General features: G+C 39.9%; 1 protein-coding gene across 1 annotated transcript; it reads right to left on the bottom strand.

Moving 5' to 3' along the window:
* Nucleotides 1-1593: 1593 nt before the first annotated feature.
* Nucleotides 1594-16535, bottom strand: LOC148352668 (uncharacterized). The gene is made up of 11 exons (XM_088352290.1): nt 16356-16535; nt 13532-13771; nt 13326-13461; nt 8786-8938; nt 8502-8690; nt 6994-7067; nt 6618-6815; nt 5489-5626; nt 5290-5379; nt 3075-3218; nt 1594-2943 (listed from the first exon to the last, which is right to left on the bottom strand). The coding sequence occupies exons 2-11, from the start codon at nt 13769-13771 to the stop codon at nt 2815-2817; spliced, it is 1491 nt and encodes a 496-aa protein (XP_088208416.1). The 5' UTR covers nt 16356-16535; the 3' UTR covers nt 1594-2814.
* Nucleotides 16536-19370: the final 2835 nt, after the last annotated feature.

Raw genomic sequence — 19370 nt, forward strand, 5'->3', positions numbered from 1 at the left:
CATACGTGTTTTATTTAAGCATTGCATATTTCATTCATAAACATATTGCTGTCATAGTTTCGGGATTTTGGGATGACATTGTCATAGGAAAATTGTTATAGAAAATATGCAGGGGTCTTATCCTAATACAAACAACTCCTTTTTCTACAGGTCAATAAATTGCATGTCGTAATAACTTTGAAAATACAAGTAATCAACGTTTACATGACTGGAGAGAGAAATGAAGGAAGTTGCAACAAATCTGATGCGAAAGCCAAAAAAGGTGCAGGAAATAGGCTACATTTGTTTTCACCCACAGTTTGGATTGACCATGACGGTTTGGCTGAGGACTAAATGCTACGAATTTGGTGTGAAACTGAATTTTATATTTTAGTTTTAGTTCCTAGTTAAATAAAAGGTGCTCGGTGGTTTCTCAAATTAGCTTCGTTTATCGACATGTAAAAAAAAAAAAGTCACTGTTGTACTTACACAGCACAACAGAAGGGGGCGCTGTTTTCGAGGTTTCGACACGAGTTCGTGGCGAGGAAGATCCAGGTAGGTCGACGTGAAATGTGTTTTAAAATATAAACGATTAATCCTACTTAAAATTGAGAAAACAATATTTTTTATAACCATCAGCTAAAATACAATCTCTAAGTGAGTTTCTGTCGCCGACAAACGTCACAGCGCTATAACGGAACCAATTGTCTTCAGAAAATCGCGGCATAGGTCCTTCGATACTGCCATATCTCTTCGGGGTAAGTATATTATTAAAGGCCATGAGTAATTCTTACTATAATTTAACAGTCCACAATTTAAAACTTTTACATGAGTATTTTTGCCTCGACAAATGTCACGCTTTACCGGAACCAATCATCTTTTCCGAAAGTCCCGCCTTCGTGGCATTTAGCTAATTGCTTTGGTGCTAGTGCGTGTAACAAATATTAGACTAAGAGTATTACACGAAGAAGTATACACAAATAGACATAAAGAAAGTTAATATTGCTGTGAAGCACTAATGTGATGTGAATTTAAACTGAAAAATATGCATATTAGGCTTATTAGACTTGTATAAATGAGAGCTACGGATTTCATGTGATGAAATAGTTTAAGGCGCATGCGCAGTGTATAGCGGAAGTAGACCGCCGGGCAACTTCCTGTCTTCAAGTGCTCACATAGAAATAGGGACTTGAGACTTAGTGACTTGGACTCGAGTCGACTCGAGTCGCTGTTTTTATGACTTGTGACTTGACTTGGACTTGGCAATCTAAGACTCGGGACTTGACTTGTGACTTGACTTGCCCAAGAAAAAAATACTTGGGACTTACTTGGGACTTGAAGGTGAAGACTTGAGACTTACTTGAGACTTGCACATGTGTGACTTGGTCCCATGTCTGAGAAATAGTATTATTAATTGTATGTAATGTAGAATCTATTTTTATAAGTTAAAGCCTCATTGTATTATATTTGACCACTAGGTGACACTGTATGGTCTAATGCGAACTAAAGCCAGTGCCAAGAGCACAGTGAAGCAGCAAGTTGCCAGACAAATATGGCGGTGACTTTTAGGAGGGGATTTCACGACGTAAAAGAAATACAAATTTCTCGAACCAATGATTTTTTTTAAAATAAAAAATAAAATTGTTTATGTATTTTTGCCAAGTATTCAAATCAGGTTTTTTTGTACCTCCTAAATATTACACACTGTCCCTTTAAAGATCATCTGAAGCGGTAATTTCTTAAGGTATATGCTTAAACAGTAGATCGCTTTTCTCACAATGGGAAGACATCTTGATAGGAGAAAAATTGACCACATTTTGCAGGACCAAGGTGAGCATGTGCTTCATTATCATCTCAGCCCTATTCCTCCTAACCAACTTGTCACCTTTTCAAAAACTTTCCACATTAGACCTTAACTTTAGCTTTATTATAAAACTACATAAATGTGTTACTAAAGATTTCCTACTGCGCTTCATTGACATCATTAAAGTGGTTGTCATAATCACATAAGTTCGTTTTTCGCTACACAAGGCTCCTGAGTTCATGATAATTGTATTCAAAGGATTGCCAAGTATGGATGCACCGAATTTTCAGCACCAACATTTTTCCTGACCGAAATGGCATTTTCTCTTTTGGCCGAAAGAATAAATAAAACCAAACAAAGACTCCATCCATCCATTATTTGCACTGCTTATCCTCAGTAGGGACTTCCCAAACTAAACTAAAAACCTTATGAAAATTGTTTTAGAAATTTGACAGTTGGGTCACTTTGAGTCTCCGTAGTTTGTTTTGGTCCTTGTGTTTTGCACAGCGACATCTAGTGGTCGCATGTTAGACCATGTCGCTTTAAAGTACAATTATCTTGCTTGTGTTATTTACATATTAAATTTTTCAAAGGTTTTACTTCTTTATCTGACGAGATATTTTTAAGAACCTAAATCCTTTATTTTGTGGGAATTTAATAAATTAAACATTTAAAATTGGCATCTAGCAATATGCTTGTCAGTGGGTAATTATTTCATATTGCAGCTTTTTGCATTTTTTTTTTCTCTATTTATTTTGGGTTTTCGGCCAAGCGTTTCACATCGGTTTCCAATTTCAGATCCAAATATTCCTTTCGGTGCATCCTTAATAACGGCAGACCATGCAGATTATGTGTCATGTGCAAGTGTCTCACTATCTTATATTGCTGCAGAACACCATGTCGCTGAAAAAGGGCATTACAATTACGCGATAAAGTGCAAACGATTCCCATCCGCCGTTAATAAACGAATAAGGATTTGCATAAAGATTGAGAAGAGAAAAGAGATGCAAGGAGAGGACGTTGCTCTGCTTTCAGTGGCTGCTGTTGGAGCTCCAGTCGTACGGGAGGTAGCTGATTTTAGCCTTTCCGGTGGCGATAACTCCCTTCAAGCTCATCTTTTTGGGGGAGTCTCCCATGTGCTTCACCACCCATTTCAGCAGCTAGGCGAAAATAAAATGGGACACCCATGTTACGCGGCTAAACAAAAAGAAGCCACCTTGAAATGAAGTTTTATAGTTGGTGTGCAAGGCAAAACAACGTTGGCATCCACAAACGGCACCATTGCACTTACCACCTCATCCGTGCCTCCAAAGTCAGCCTTGTACCACTTGAAAATCTGACTGAGTCGAATTTCCTTTTTCGCCACGTCCACCACACAGGCGTCGTCGTTTTCCAAGAAAGCTTCGGCCGCCGTGCGTAGCTGTTTGTCGATGCCCTGTCGGGATTAAGTGCCGTAAAGTTAAGCTAACTCTCAATTAAGATATTACAGAGACCCCTAGCGCTTTGGTTATCGCTGGTTCCCACCTTCGTGGATTTTGAATATGTCTTTATTGTCATTGATATAATTGTATTGTGCATTGTGTTCTGATGGAGTGCAGACAGCAGGGACAGATTAGGGAGGTCTCTCTATATTGGATGGGTGTGACTGTCTGTGTGCCTGACTGTGATTGGCTAGTGTATGCTGTCAGTCAAACAGCAGGCGGGCACAATACTGACTGCCTCCCAAAACAAACTTCAGCATGGCACCGGATAGCTTTTAGCGGCTCGTTTCATTGAAAATAAATTCATCAATTAAATCGGACTCGGAAGAAAGTCAGAAGAGAGCAACGAAATGGTGATCACCAGCGGGTGATTCATGGATTGTTATCACATTGCTGAAGCGACTGGGGACTTTGAGAGGAAGCAAGAGCGGTGCTGCTGCTCCGGCCTACTGCTACAGCTAGGATAACAGCTCTCCTAAGCCACTGCTGCAGACCCTTTAACCTTGCCAACGCCACGTCCATTAGCCATGCAACAGGTGACCTTGAGCTACAATTCGTGTGAAACCGCTACATTCAGGAAGGTTGTATATTACCCAACACTGAGATATGGCTCAATTCGAGGTTACCCGATGCTAAAAAGCCGCTCTCTAAATGGCTTTTTTACACTGAAAGGAGAAGCCCTCCAATTTTGTTTTACTTTTGCATAATAACGATAAAACCATTTATTCAATAGTAATTATGTGGTGTGTGCGATTATTTTTAGATCTTTAGTAATTTTGTTACAGTCGTATACAGAAAGACCTCGGTTATTGCGGTTAATGGGGACCAAAACCACCCGCGATAAGTGAAAATCCGCGAAGTAGCGGCACACCTTAAAAAAAAAAAAAAGTTTAATTTTTTTTTATTATTATTATTTTTTAGACCCGGTTAATGGGGACCAAAACCACCCACAAAAACTGAAAATCTGCGAAGTAGCAACGCCCCTTCAAAGAGAATTTTTTTTATTTATTAATTTCTAGACCCGTTTAATGGGGAGCAAAGCCACCCGCAAAAAGTGAAAATGCGAAGTAGCGACGCCCCTTCCAAAAAAAAAAAATCTCATCTCATCCCATTATCTGCACCGCTTATCCTTATTATTCGCGAGCGAGCCCCTAACCCGCGGCGCGGGTACTTTCAGGCGCGATACGCACGACACCGCGACGGCCTGTCAGAAGCGCAGCAGAATGCACGTTCACGAGGGGGGGAGGATTTTGTACAGGAGTCGGATTTGGGCACAACACCGGCGCGTGGTTTTGGTGCGGCTTCTGCTTCACCGCCGTAATGCATAATAGTCTTTGAGATTCCTTCAGCAAACACGAGCTTTAACGTGCGCCACGAGCACCATGCTAAGCCGGGAAGGCTCTCGACTTACTCTGGCCGTACTGAGTGTACTGGTAGCCCACTGCTGGGTCCACGCGGCTTCCGCTTCACCGCCCCCTAACCCCCACAGGTCCCCCCTACCCCTTTCCCCCCATCGAGGGCCGTGTAGCACCATGTAGAGCCATCGCGGCCCGAGCGGGAGACGTGACGTTGGTGACTTTTTCATCCGCGTTACAAACGCATTTTGTAGAACACGATCGCGCTTTATTGTTTAAATAAACGCATTTTATAGACTACGATCGCTCAATTATTTTAATTAGCTCGCTTTATGGTTTCAATAAGCGTATTATATAGAATACCATCGCTTTTGTCGGAAGCGCAGCAGAATGCGCGTTCACGCGAGGGGGGAGGATTCTGTACGGGAGTCGGATTTGGGCACAACAGCGGGAAATGAGAACGGCGCGCAAAAAGTAGCGACGCCCCTTAAATTTTTTTTATTTTTTTTTTACCATTAGAGACCGCGAAGCTCTGAATCCGCGAACATCGAACCGCGAAGTAGCGAGGTCTCACTGTACTCTCATTTGGTAATTAAGTCATCTCGAAGTATTAACTGCGAAAAACGAGGATCTCTGTTTTGTTCCTAAGTTGCAAGGAATTTAATCATACCTGTGGCGTATAGGTCTTAATGGGAGGGCAGCCTTTAGCGCCGCAGTTTAAGGCAAAGTGAATGAGTGGTTCAACATCTTCTAGCGCAACCTATAGGGATAAAAGAAAAAGTAAAAAAAAAATCAAGCCTTACGGTTTGTGTTAAAATTGTCAAACTAATGACAGCAATTGAAATATCCTGCAATTTTCATGCCCTCACTTGCAGCCGGGGGTCCGTTTTGGAAAAGGGCTTTCTTAGCTGCGCCACTCCTTTCCTGTTAGCTCTCAGCACGCCGTTTTCAATATCTTGTAAAGTGAAGACTTCTCCGCCGATTATATAGCTGACGTAGTTGAAGAACTGCAAAGTTGAGGAAGTTAAAAAGTTTATAGAGACAAGGGAAACTAGACACCCTGAAAAAAAATGCTTGAGCGTTAGACAAGTTTGGTCGAATATGGATCGATCCACTACTTGGATTAACGTAATCTGACATTTAGTTTTTTGTGGTACAACACAAACTAGCTGTTTGGGCTTATGTAAACTAGAACTTTTTTTCAAGTTAAATGCTACTTTTTGTTATTAATTAGCGCAAATGGGCATCCAGTTTGATATGAATTTCTAATACAATTTATCATGGTATTACTATGTTGTTACTTTGTTATTACCTGGTTAATCATTGGAAGTTGAGTTAAATTGTCTGTCAACTGCTAAAATAAAAGTTTTTTTTTTTTTAATAGAAAATCATAATGACCCAGCAATGGTGAGCTATTTTCAGAACAGGTCCGCGGGGCATTCTGATGCCTCTGAGCACCACACCACAAATTAACCGATTTGGGTGTGCTTGTTCGAAACAGGAACAATTTCTATGGAGTTTTTTTTTTTTTGCACCGAATCAAAGATTTGGGTGCTTTTACCCAGAATTACCTGATTTTAGGGATTTTTAAATATAACAGCACCATTTCTGGGGTTATTTTGTACAATATATGACCTAACTGTTGTGTTTGTGTTTAAAGTAGCTTGCCAGATTGAGGGGTTGTTTAGTGCAAAACTAAAGATATTTTTAAACTAATTGGCCAAGTTCCTTGTTGTATCTTAAACGAAAATACATAATTTGGGGGGTTATTTGTGGAAAATCATATAAGAAAATAGGAAATGAGGTCAAATAAACCCAAGTAGTTGATCAGTCATTCAAAAACACAGGGGTTAGTTTTTTAATTTTTACTTTAGATTTTCCCCCAATATGCGACTAATACTCCAGGTTTTGTGCTGGTGCAACTTATACTCCGGAGCAAACTGTAATCCGGAAATCACAGGATTTTTTTAGAGAGTAGCCAACAACATCATACCCTACCCTGTACCGCTGCCAAAAATTTGTGGGGGCCCCGACACGGAGGAAGCCGTGAATGACCAAAGCATTGTAGATGTTGATGAAGAACGCCAGCGTTTCTTCTCTGGAGAGTGAAAGGAGCTTGATCCTCTGCAGTTGAATGGAAAGCTCTGAGTAGCGCTCAAAATCGGGGTTCGTCGACATGCCTTTGTAGTCCACAGACTGGGGGAAGCAAAATTAGTATGATAAGGAACTGAAGCTTTGTGAATCATTTGTAATATTTTTATACATGTTTATCTAAATATAAAGGCTTGTGCAATGGAAATATGTCATCATTCTCTGTATATTTAAACGACAAGTGTTTCACGGTGCGTTATTTGTGTAGAGAGCGAGTTGTTACCTTGCCGTCAGCTGACAGGTGCTCCGAAAATAACTTGAGGATCAGCTCCCGCAAAAGCAAGGAGAGCTCAGTCGCTAAAAGAGAAAGAAAACAAATCGATTTATTTATAAGACTTGATAACTAATTTCTTTAAATGGACTAAAGACGAGTCCATTGTGGACACCATCTTCTGGAGCTTACCCGTAAACCCTTGAGAAGAGAAGTGAAAAAAAGAAAACATGGATGGACCACAAAAAATTTCAGTTGATAGACAAGAGCACTTGACAAAGGACGATAAAGACTTGAGAGTACAACAGCAGATTAGTTTGAAAGTTAACAGAATACTCATCAGCAACACACAAAGAAAAACTGAACTAAAGCAGAAGTTGGTGTTTAGAACTTGGCTTCAACCATATATTTATTACATGGTCATTGTCAATTTAGGACATTGGAGTTTTCTAACAAATAGTTGTCAAATTCTGAAACTTTTATAGGTTTGTTTAGAAAATGTTGGGTCTTAGCGCCAAAAGATCTGAATCAGATTTACCTAGAATTTTGGATCGAGATTCTAGAATAAGGCCCTCTATGTCAACAGGTACATCAAGTTTTGTTGAAATCCATATCTTGGTCAAAACATTCAAACTGTTGTAGGGGATACTTTTACATTGCAGTGCAAAAAAATATTTTGTGTGTGTGTCAATTATTGTTCCTGTTGGCCTGGAGGGGGATGGCCGCAGCCAGAAAGTTCTTGCCCAAAACACCACGGGAAATGGTGCCTCTACGACCCTAGTAGTTAAAGCTAATATTCAATTTCTGCTTTTAAAATAAGAAAAATAATCGTTAATATAGCAGGTTGAATGCTACTTTTTGTTACCAATTAGCGCAAAGGGCACCTAGTTCGATATTTAAAGTTTTTTAGAACATAAAAGAATCTTACAGGCTGTTTCCAAAACATTGATATTCTTAACTAAAACATGTATTCCGTGTACCAACTCACAAGCATATAATTTTATAAAAAAAAAAAATAGTAATCTGCTGGACCCAAGATACCCAAAATAATAATCTGGATTACGAATTTGACACATTCCGAGTCTCAGGCAGTGAGCATATTGAACAATTGCAAAATCGTTTAAGAGTGATCTCCTGCGTGTGTTCACAGTTTTCTTTTATTCTAGGATGAAAAAGGTGAAAGTAGGAAAAGGACTATTTCAAATACAGTCCAAAAGCCAACCCAAACCCCCAAAAAGATGAAAAAGGAAGAGTTTATTCTTGCGCATCTTAGAATTTCACATACTTGCACGTGCAACAAAAGGAGCTGCATTGAGGATTTCAGCCAAAAGACGGCGTCAGCAAGTCAAATATGTTTAAAGCCTAGATTTTGCCACCAATAACAACAAATGGAAAATGCCAACCCAAAAAGACCCTCAACATGGAACAAGAGCAGTAGGAAAGGAGACGTTTTGCTGGACAGTCCACGTAACAAGCCACCGAGGAGGACAGAGTCCAAGAAGACAACCATCCTGACATACCCTCTAGGGGGCTGCAGGACGCAGTTTGTCCCGCGTTGAGAGCAGAATGTGGGTCGTCCTCCAGCAACCTGAACAGCGTGTCGTCGCTGGCTGCTCCAAACCTGCTGTCCGAATTCACATTGTTTCGGGCCATCACCATGTACTTCTTCAGCAACAAACCGTTGCCCACAATCTGGGCCTGACCTCTGTCTAGTACACACAGGATTACGTTTTGAATACCTTCCTTCATGGAAATGAGGGGAAAACGAGGTCTGGTTTTTCCGCCGATCTTGAAACTTGCTTACCCATGCCCTTGTTGCTTTGAAGCCAAGCAATGAGTTGGTTCTTGGAGAAGCTCTTCTTGTACAAACTCAGCCCCCTTCTATGATTGCCTATCACATTGCCATCTTTGAGTTCAGCAACCAGGTCAGCCAAGCCGTCTTTCTCACACTCAAATTCTGTACAACAATGATAAAAACTTTACATCTCCATGTTGAGTTTGTCCCTGTCTTTTGGGAAAAATAGTGACAAATTAAAAAAACAATAACTATAAGATGGACCCCCCCAAAAATATTGTATGCAACGGAAATACACCCCGGGTAGAACCCATGTAACGGCAGTGAGATCCTTTTTTTTGTGCAATGATTGATCTATCAGAAAACATCGTAGACCATAATTGCAAAGCGTTGTATGCAAGAGGAATCAAACCCAAGTCGGGGCGGTGACAACTCCAAAACGTAACCACAAGACCACTAGTGATACAGATGTCATACATGAAGGTCTCATCTCATTAGCTGCACCGCTTATCCTCAGTAGGGTCGCGGGGGTGCTGGAGCCCATCCCAGCAATCATCGGGCAGTGGGCAGGGGACACCCTGAACTGGTTGCCAGCCAATCGCAGGGCACACAGGGACAGACAACTCGCTCGCTCATTCACACCTAGGGACAATTCCGCACAGGTAGGCCCACACAGGAGGTTCCCAAGACCTTAGAACTGTGCCGCACACGCGCTAACCACTGCGCCGCCGTGCTGCCCATACATGAAGGTATTAGACATAATCGCATTATCACACTATTTATACTCACTCATGGTGCCAGAAACAAACGTTAGAGAATGGAGAAAACATGAGAATTATCTTAACAGTTATATAATAAAAGCAAAAAAGCATTGCGGGGGGAAACAACTCTTTAAAGCATCTGATAATGTATCTGACTTCAAGTTTATTTATATCTTTTAGGACAAAATATCAGTTTTCTCCATTCATTCCTGGAACCATGAGTAAGAATCATGTGATCATGAGATAAGATTTTATGCCTTTTCATATGTCATCTTAATCAGCGGTGGTCTAGTGAATAAGTGTCTGCGCTCTCACTGCCACTACATACCTGCCAAGTACTCCGGTTTTGCCGTAAGTAGTATGGTTTTCGTTAACCCACTACGGTGTTACGGTTGGGTCACATAAACTACGGTTTTCCATTTAAAAAAACTAAAATCGTAAAAACATTCCACCGCAAGATGGAGACAAAGTACCATTTCAAACAACCGCAAGTCGTCTGGCAGTGGTGATATATCACTGCGCGAGGTTTATTTTTAGCTCAATTGGTGCACCGTAATTGCCAGTGGGAATAGAGGTCATGGAGTCTACCGGAGAAGGGCAGAAAATTGTGAAACCGAAACAAAAATTACAGTGCTTTCGTGAAGAATATTCCAAAGCTTTCCCTGGAGTAATTATCAGATCGAGAAAAGGTGAAAATTACGCCAACTGCACACTGTGTAGACAAGACTTTTCTGTGGGTCATGGAGGAATTAGCGACGATAAAGACAACGTGGAAACAAAAAAAAACACAAATCAAATGCAAATGACAGTAAGTCCAGCGGCAAAATCTCCACTGTTTTTGTCACCCCAACCGATTCTTTGGACGTCATAAATGCTGAAGTGTTATTTACTGAAGCCATCATTGAACATTGTGTTCCAATCTTTAAGGCCGACCACATGGGACCGCTATTCAGGAGAATGTTTCCCGATTCTAAGATCGCTAAAAAACATGCTTGTGGGAGAACGAAACTGCTTTACAGCAAAAAAATATTTCGTTTGTTTGTTGCTTAAATATGTGCTGAAGTCAGTTAAGTGAAATGGAGAATTTCTAAGATTAATTTTTTAAAAACCTTTTAAGGATCTGGCCAAGTGGGTTTTTTTAAGTGGGCCTTATAGTCCAGATAATATAGTATGTTTATATGATAACTATAACCCCAAAAAATAAACCCACATTTTTTTTTAATATCAGTGAAAATGTATCGACTATATTTGTAATAGCACCGTTTACCACTAAACAAAACAATGTTTACGTGTGCTACCATCTCCTCTAACTACCCCATCACAGTTCATGAATCCCTTAACTGCCTGAGTCGAGGCACCACTTCCTGTGGTGTGTCTTGGGCAAGTACAGCCTGACTGCACCAGTCCATCTACAGGCCGTTTTGGGGGTTTGAATCCCCCAGTGAAACTGATGTGACTGGTTTCCAGGGTCACCATAAGCAGGAAAAGCGTCCTAAACGTACACAGCGATACAGCACCTTCATCATATGGTTATTGTTGTTGTCAGTTAAGGTAGGTTAAGAGAAGTAATAGGGTAGCTAGTCGCCCTGGGGGTACTTGAAGGTACTTTACTGGATAATTGAGATTTTAGAATACACCTTGAAAAGTAACGTCTTTACAAAATTAGGGTGATGCCTTTTCTTCTACTTACATTGCAAAAAAGGGGGTGAGGGTGTTAAAACACAAAAAGTGATTGATGGCAGATCATGTTGCTCAATTCTTTTTAGTTGATTTTGAAATCCTATTTTTCCCTTATATGAAGATTATATGCTTTAAATAAGAAAAATGATCTGCCTTATTCCAGATTAGATTAGATTATTTTGTGTGTTATTGTTTTACTTTACAAAGAAAAAAAAGTTGAAAAAAATAGGGCAAAAAAATCATAAAATGAGTATTGTTATTTAAAAAATATTTTTAATATTTTCAGGGTTCATGCAGATCCTTAAAGAGTCTTTAAAAGGCATTGAATTCAGTATTCTAAAATTAAAACCTTGATTGGCATTAAAATGTCAAATCCAATTTTCAAACGTCTTAAAAATGTAAGCGCATGAAGAATATGTATATTTATTTGGACTAAAAAGATTTAGTAACAATTATCAATTGTCTTTTTAATAATTCGTCGGTTTACTTTGGTGGCAACATAGCGTGACCACAATAAGGGAACTATCAAAACGGTGATGTGGTGGCAGTCAGGCCTTTCAGAGCAGATGCATGTCTTAGATTGGTGGGGAAGATGAAGGGGTCGGGAATATAAGCATTTGCTTCTTACTACCCCTTTTCAAACATTATGTAACATTATTTTGTTGTTGAGTTATTGTTTTTGTTCTGCTTTTATTTTGATGTTCGAAAAAAGTTTTTATTCAATTATTCATTCATTAAGATCCACCCACAATGCACATAGCAACTTCGGACAGAGACGTTTTCTTTTTTTTTATTGCATGGCTGACTGCTATCGCTGTGTGTGTGAATGGGTAAAGTGTGAAGTATGTTGTAAAGCTCTCTAGGAGGTCTTCAGTGACTTGAAAAGCGCTATGTAAATGTGCTCCATTGACTTCAGATCATGGGACAAGCAATTTTCGTCATGGCTAAAAGCTGAGCCAGGTAATGTGTACAAGGCACGATGTATTGTGTGAAAAAAACTGTGTTTTTTGGTTTTGTTTGTTTCAATTGTGATTATTTTTGTTGACCCCGTCTTAAATTTTTAAAAGGTCTTAAAAAGTCTTGCATTTAACTTGCATTAATCTGTAGGAACCCTGAAAATGAGACAAGTAATACTTAAAGTAGAAAGTTATCAGTAAATGGTTAAAAAAAGGGAAACAAGATCCACTATATGTCAGTGCTAACCAAATACTATGAATCTTCTGTAGTTTACCATGCCAGTATGTATCAAACTACAACATTTATAATTTTATCAAAACTAACCAAAATCAATGAAAAATCAAGCAATGGTAAACGGTCTGCATTTTTATAGCGCTTTTCAAGTCACGGAAGACTCCTTAAAGTGCTTTACAATGTGCTTCACACTTACCCATTCTCACACACCAATAGCAATGTTCATTTTTGTATTGAAAATGTTGATTGAAGATGAAACTTGTATTCATACCAAATGTGTACAATAAAGTTATTAATGATAGCTACTTGTTGTTGGCAGTTAAAAGTAATAACATTGTTCAAGAACGATGTCACTCTTAAATGTTATTAGGGAAAAAAATCCAAAACAAAACATTATCTTTATCCATTCTGAAATGCAATTTAATATTTGGCAGCTCTGACTTGAATGTTTTTGCTGCTGTTCTTTTTGTAACAGCAATATTTTTTTTTTAAATGATTGATATATAACAAATCCCTGCATTTAATGTTAGTTATCTGTTCTGCAGTTCTATACAGTTTTTGATTAGAATTTTCATTTTTTTAATAAGAGAGCACTTCAAAAAGGGGTGAAAATGCAGAATATTTTTGATTAAACTGGAACTAGACCGTTAATAGTATACTGAAAACTGGATAATATGTATTTGGCACACCATATTCCAAACATGTTCTAATTAATCTTAAGTTTAGTTATGAAATATCCGTTCATATGTAGCATCCGATGAAAAAAAATGTTGGCGCACTCTCATCTCTTATTTTGAAACTTGAGTTCACAGGAAATTAACACATTTATGGCGAAAGACCTAACGTTGCACATACCAGCCAAAATGAGCTCACTACCTCCAACTGTGCATAACAAAACAACTAAATGTCCAACGTACGTTTTTCACCGTGGTCGTCTTCCTGAACAGTGACTTCCGGTTTTCCGTAATCTTTCTTCACAGGTAAAGGCGGAGCGTCACCTGTGATCGCTTCCTCCTTCACCATAGTCACCAACTTTTTAAGCTCTTCTGGAGCCTTCAAATAGGACACGATCCAGGCTGTTAGATTGAGTCAATTCCAACTCCAAATGTAAACTTTTTCTCACCATGTTCTTTAGTTTATCACTTCCCCCAATGTAACGGCTGTTGAAGAATATTTGAGGGACAGTGATCCTGCCTGTCAGCTTCTTCACCGGCTCCTGTAGCTCGGGATGTTCATTGAGATCGACGTCGACAATCGGGACACCCAAGGGTGCCAGTAAGGACTTGGCCTGCCGGCAATGTGGGCAACCTTTGATGGAGTAGATGGTCACCCGCCCCTTGTCGCTGTTTATAAAATCCTCCATCTAGAATAACATGGAATTTTATTTATCAGGTTGGATGCATCAGTATGGATATGCTTACATGCATGCTTATTGGAGACAATATATTGCCAGTATTCCGATTATGTAAAGCCGTGTAAACATACACATTAAAGGTCTTGGTACCACTGCAAATATTACAATTTCGATGGTTTGTGAAGTCCTTCCATTTTCTGATTTTATGTGCATGTACTCTATACACATTAGAGTAGTCGGATTGCTTGTGGCACGCACAATTTCCCTCATCCAGGATATTTTTATGACACAAAACACTGTGGGACTTGGAGTACAGAGAAAAACGAAACATGTAAACTCCAGCCTACTCGCTAAAAGATTCTTGTGTATCGGTTGATATCTGAGAAATTTGAGTTTTAGGCAAAAAAGGTACAGATGTAAAGATATGGTGGAAGACCTTCAGGACGCGGAAAGGGAGCTCACATTTGGAGAGCGGAGCCAACAAGCACTGTCATTTTTTCTATCTACCCTTTGGTGAGGGGCCCTCTCCTCGTGAGAGGTATGAGAATTCTCCCACTGTGGTCCTCTGCGTGTCGTAAGAGGCAACTAAAGTGGAGGGAGTGAGGGGACTGGAGATCCTCTTCCCTCTATCTCTACTCCCTAAGAGACCGCAAGGGGGCGGGAGACCGGAAGGTCTCGCAAACCCTAGTTATAGGGTCAGTAAATGTGAGAGGATGTGGAAGTAAAGCGACTGAGTGGAAGAAAGAGGAGTTCAGAAGGGAAAAAAAGGAAGGTTGATGTGAATTTTTTGGTTTTGGTGACATTAATTAAATCAGCTTTTATTTAATATCAAGTATTAAATGTGGAAACAATGTATGTAAAGGATTCATTCAGATCGCTCCAGAAATCCAATCGGATTATTGCTTGCATGTAATATGTCATATTTTTAAAATAAACATTGTTTGTTCACTTTTATTGGGTAGAAAAAAAATGCAATGAACCGGAACAGGATGAGAACCCAGATGCGTGACGTTTCTCACACAAGCTTTATTTTACAGGAAATGGGGCAGTCATGCACGTTAACCCGAACAAACGCGAGTGATTCGGCGATCGTTGGGCGCAAGACGTAAGGCAGGAGTCTGGCGTGGAATGACAGGAAGCCACAGGCTGACGAGATCAATACCAAATGCATGGGGTCGATACCAGACAGGACGGGACAGACAGGATTGATATCAGGCACTGGAGAATGGAGTCTAATAACAAGCAGGACAAGAAAGACAGAAACGATACAGAACACTAGAGATCGAAATTAAACAGGACAAACCAGACAGGAACGCTACCAGACATTGGAGATCGATATCAAACAGAACAAAATAGCCGGGAACGAAACTGGAGATCAATATAAAACGGGACGAAATAGACGGGAACAATACCGGACAGGAAACACAAGCAGGAAACCGGACAGTGTCAAAACCCACGTCTTGCGGGTGCAGAGGTTCGTTGACGGACTGACAAAGGGTGAGTGAGAGCAAGGGAAGCCAATCTGTCAACGAGCCGCAGCTGGCGCCAATTGGGCGCCATGGCAACCGTGACAAGCAAGAGGGAAGAGTGAGGGAGCAAAACAGAAGTAACGTGAGAAAGACAGAAAAAAGAGAGACAAGAAAAAGAGAGTGGGAAAAGGAGAGAAACACGGAGAGATGACTAAGAGAAAGAGATAGAAACCAAAACAATAAGTCTGTGAAGCCCTTGGAGACTCTTTGTGATTAAGGCCAAATAAACATGACTTGACTTGAAAAGGAAACATTATGTTTTGGAATTGGAATGTTAGTTACACGTGAAAGCCACTTAAGCGCGTCAAAAATTTACTCATCGCCTGTCAGTCTGGTTTTACCCATTGAGGAATTGTTTGAGAGCAACCGGAAAGTCGATAAGAAAAAGTCAACAATGACTGTTTGATATTCGGTCATTAACAAACAATGTTGGCGATGAAAAGCTTTTTAATTGTGATGGGTATTGTTCAAGGAGAATGTGTTTTTATTGAAATTAACTGAGTCTTTGTTTTAATGGTTTATTTTTCTTGTAGTGTGGAAAATAATATTCAGTGGCTCAAGCAAACACAGGCATTACAAAACTACTAAAAAAGTCAAATCAGGGGAAAAAAAACGTAATTTCGCATACACGTTGCTATTATTATTCAAATAGATAATACAATTAATCAAAATAGATAAAACGAGTTACATTTATTCTTGATTGGTTTGGTTTAAACAGTTTTATTGACACTTTTAACAGCAATTTAACACATTCACAATTTCATTATATCATATTCTAATAATATGAGGTTTGAACAATTTTTATCAACACTTTTAACAGCAATTAAACACATTTGCACTTTACACTCGAGTAATGATTTGTCGCTAAACGTAACTCGATCTGAATTCGGTAGCCTTGCCAGGTACAAAGTCCAGGGTCCACGTCGGTATGAATGTTACAAAACCATTTAAAACATTTCGTTTTTCTTTGTTAACAAATAGCACAAGAAAAACGAGCAACTACTTAAGTGCGAGCGAGCTGTTACGTGTTAATAACATCACATACCTGGAGATGATTACATTACCTGGGTTTTGTACACGCAGCTTGCAAGAAGATACTGTTGAATGATACCAAAATTGGAAAATGTGATGAGAAATAATTTCCGTGATTACATGTTTAAGTTATTACAAAATGAGAAATGTCCTCGATGATCAAGACGGGCTTTAACCCTGAACTGCAACTGAGCTACTGCGGCTAGCTTGCTGATTTGAATGATGCGTTCGGAGACACTTGGAAATATTTGTCAATTGGGCGTAATTACAAACGAATACAACATTTTTGCTATTTTTACTTACAGTGTTGATTTCAACTAGTTTTAATTTATTGTGTTATAATTTAACACTGTTAAAGGAAAATTGATGTTGTTTTTTTTATTTGTTTTTGTCTCCATTTTAACTCCCATTGCAATGAATTTGATTCACATTACAGTTGGCTTATAATATACTGTTCTAAATATTAATCACACTATAGACACATGTTGATGACATTTTTAACGCTTACGAACAGGTAGGGTTAATTGCAGACGGACAACAACCATTAGTCCTACCAGGATGAACGCAGCAATCGATCAGTAGACTGATGCATCAGCCAATCAGGTTTCAGTAGGACGCGTCTTTCGCAGCTCAGAAATCCCCATTTCATATATGTTGTTTAACGTGTTCTTTTTCCCGCTTGATGTCATTTGTTGTATTCGAAACTTCTGATGACAAATCAGCAGAAAGGGAGAACTTAAATAACTAATAATGCTGACTTTGTCGCTCTCCTAAAAACCATGGTTATTTTTTTACACCAAGGAGCGATTCAGAACCCTCTTAAAACGACACGCTACATTAGATAAATTTGTGCAGAAGTCAGCTTATTTTAGGAATAATTTCATGCAGTGTTTTCTTTTTTTAGACACTACCAATTTCTAGATAGATGGATAGATACTTTATTCATCCCCGTAGGTATATTCGAGGTTTTGGGTGCTCTGAGGAGAGCGATGAACAACAAGAGTATGAGTATGGATGTTAAGAGGGGACTGTATGAGTGTGGGATTGTGCCGACTGTGTTGTATGGTGCAGAGACTTGGAGCCTGAACGCAGATTTAAGAAGGAAGTTGAATGTTTTTGAGATGAAGTGTTTGAGGACAATGTTAGGAGTGACAAGATTGGATAGATTGAGAAATTAAATTGTTAGAGACAGAACTGGAGTAGTCGTGGAACTGAGCAAGCGTGTTGATAAGAGAATACTCGGTTGGTTTGGACACATGGAGAGGATGGATGAGGAGCGAATGCTGAAGAGGATCGACAGAGCAGAAGTCAACAGAAGGAGACCAAGAGGAAGGCCGCGATTGACGTGGATGGATGGTGTTATGCGTGCACTGCAGGAACGAGGTCTAAATATAATGGAAGCTAGAGCTCTTGTTGGTGATAGAAAGGAGTGAAGAGGTGTTGTGAAAGGATAGTGGGATTTTGGACGCGTTCTTAAGGATGGGCTGGGCACCCGTATGATGCGGCAGGGGTAAACCAGTGAAAGACTGTCGGGCCCTGCTGTTGAACAAAAGAGTGTGTTGTGTCACCCTGACCTGAGTGACATGGCCGCTTTCTGGTGTCCTGCTTCATCTGGAGGGACGAAAGCATGACCATCTTAGGTGCCGAGGTGCCTAACCTGTTTGGGTGTTTGGGCCATTGGGTTGGCCATGGTCCCAAAAATTTTGTGTGTGTTTTTTTTTGCTATTTTTTTCCCTTTTATTTTTTTTTATTGTATGTGTTTGTCTTGCTGTCGGTCACCCCTCTTGAGGGATATGACCAAGGTAGATAGATAAAATAGATAAGTATATTCACACTTCCAGCAGTATCCTTGTGTTGAAAAATAATATAACAAATAAAGATATGGAATACAAAAATACCCAATATAACGTTTTGCTATAGAGCAGGGGTGGCGAACAAGTTTGACACAAAGAGCCAAAATTTTTAACTGTGAGAGTCAAAGAGCCACACCACGTACTGGCCTGCCATGAAAGAGAGACACACACAAACACACACAATTAAAAACATTTTATTTCCCATAACACACTCCTCTCCTTACAATACAACAAGTATTGTTCTTGTGTTGATTTCAAAGAAAGTGTCCACCCTCAATACACACACAAAAAAAAAAAACAAGCATGAAACAAGGCAAAGAGTCTATAGAAAATATGATGAGGCAAAGAGCCGCATTCTTATTGGCCAAGAGCCGCGTGCGGCCCTAGAGCCACGTGTTCGCCACCCCTGCTATAAAGTATTTAAACAGTGCTACGGAAAACACACACTGTAATAAAAATAGGGTAATATGCAAATGTAGGGGTGGGGTTTAATGTGGGCTTTTACTCCCCCGGGTGGAGTTAAAGAGCCTCATGGCATGAGAAAGAAATGATATCCCCAGTCTGTCCGTGGAACAAGACTGTGACAGCAGTCTGTCGCTGAAGCTGCTCTTCTGTTTGGAGATGATGCTGTGTAGTGGATGTGATGAATTGTCCGTGATTGACCTCAGCTTTTTCAGTGCCCGTCTCTCGGCTACAGTTGTCAGGCTGTCCAGCTCTTTACAGTGATTTTGTTGTGTGTCGTTAATTCTCGACTATTTATTATTTTGAAACGTCCATCTATTATTTGCACAATTTATCCTCAGTAGGGTCCCTGGGGTGCTGGAACCCATCCCAGCTATCTTCGGGCAGTGGGCATGGGACGCCCTAAACTGATTGCCAGACAGTCGCAGGGCACACAGAGACAGATAACTCACTCGCTCATTTACAGCTAAGAACAATTTGAACCAGACAATTAACCTGACATGCATGTTTTTGGAATGTGGGAGGAAACCGTAGCGCCCAGAAGAAACCCACGCAAGCGCAGGGAGAACATGCAATCTCCACACAGTAAGATTCGATCTCATGACCTCAGAACTGTGCTGCACACGCACAAACCACAGCTCTGTCGTGATGTCCGTTTTGAAACGTTTTTGTATGTAAAATTGAAGTTTACGCATGCGCATACTGGTAGGTGTGTTACGTTTCCGAAACGCC

Source organism: Urocampus carinirostris, chromosome 14 (genome assembly GCF_059441175.1).
Source record: "Urocampus carinirostris isolate Australia breed hairy pipefish chromosome 14, RoL_Ucar_1.0, whole genome shotgun sequence".
NCBI classification, from domain to species: Eukaryota; Metazoa; Chordata; class Actinopteri; order Syngnathiformes; family Syngnathidae; genus Urocampus; species Urocampus carinirostris.

Coding starts and splice junctions, on each gene's coding strand:
- LOC148352668 (XM_088352290.1), bottom strand. CDS start 13,771: ATGGAGGATTTTATAAACAGCGACAAGGGGCGGGTGACCATCTACTCC. Junction 8,939..13,325: donor AGACGACCACGGTGAAAAAC/GTACGTTGGACA, acceptor ATTGTTGTACAG/AATTTGAGTGTGAGAAAGAC. Junction 2,944..3,074: donor TTGGAGGCACGGATGAGGTG/GTAAGTGCAATG, acceptor ATTTTCGCCTAG/CTGCTGAAATGGGTGGTGAA.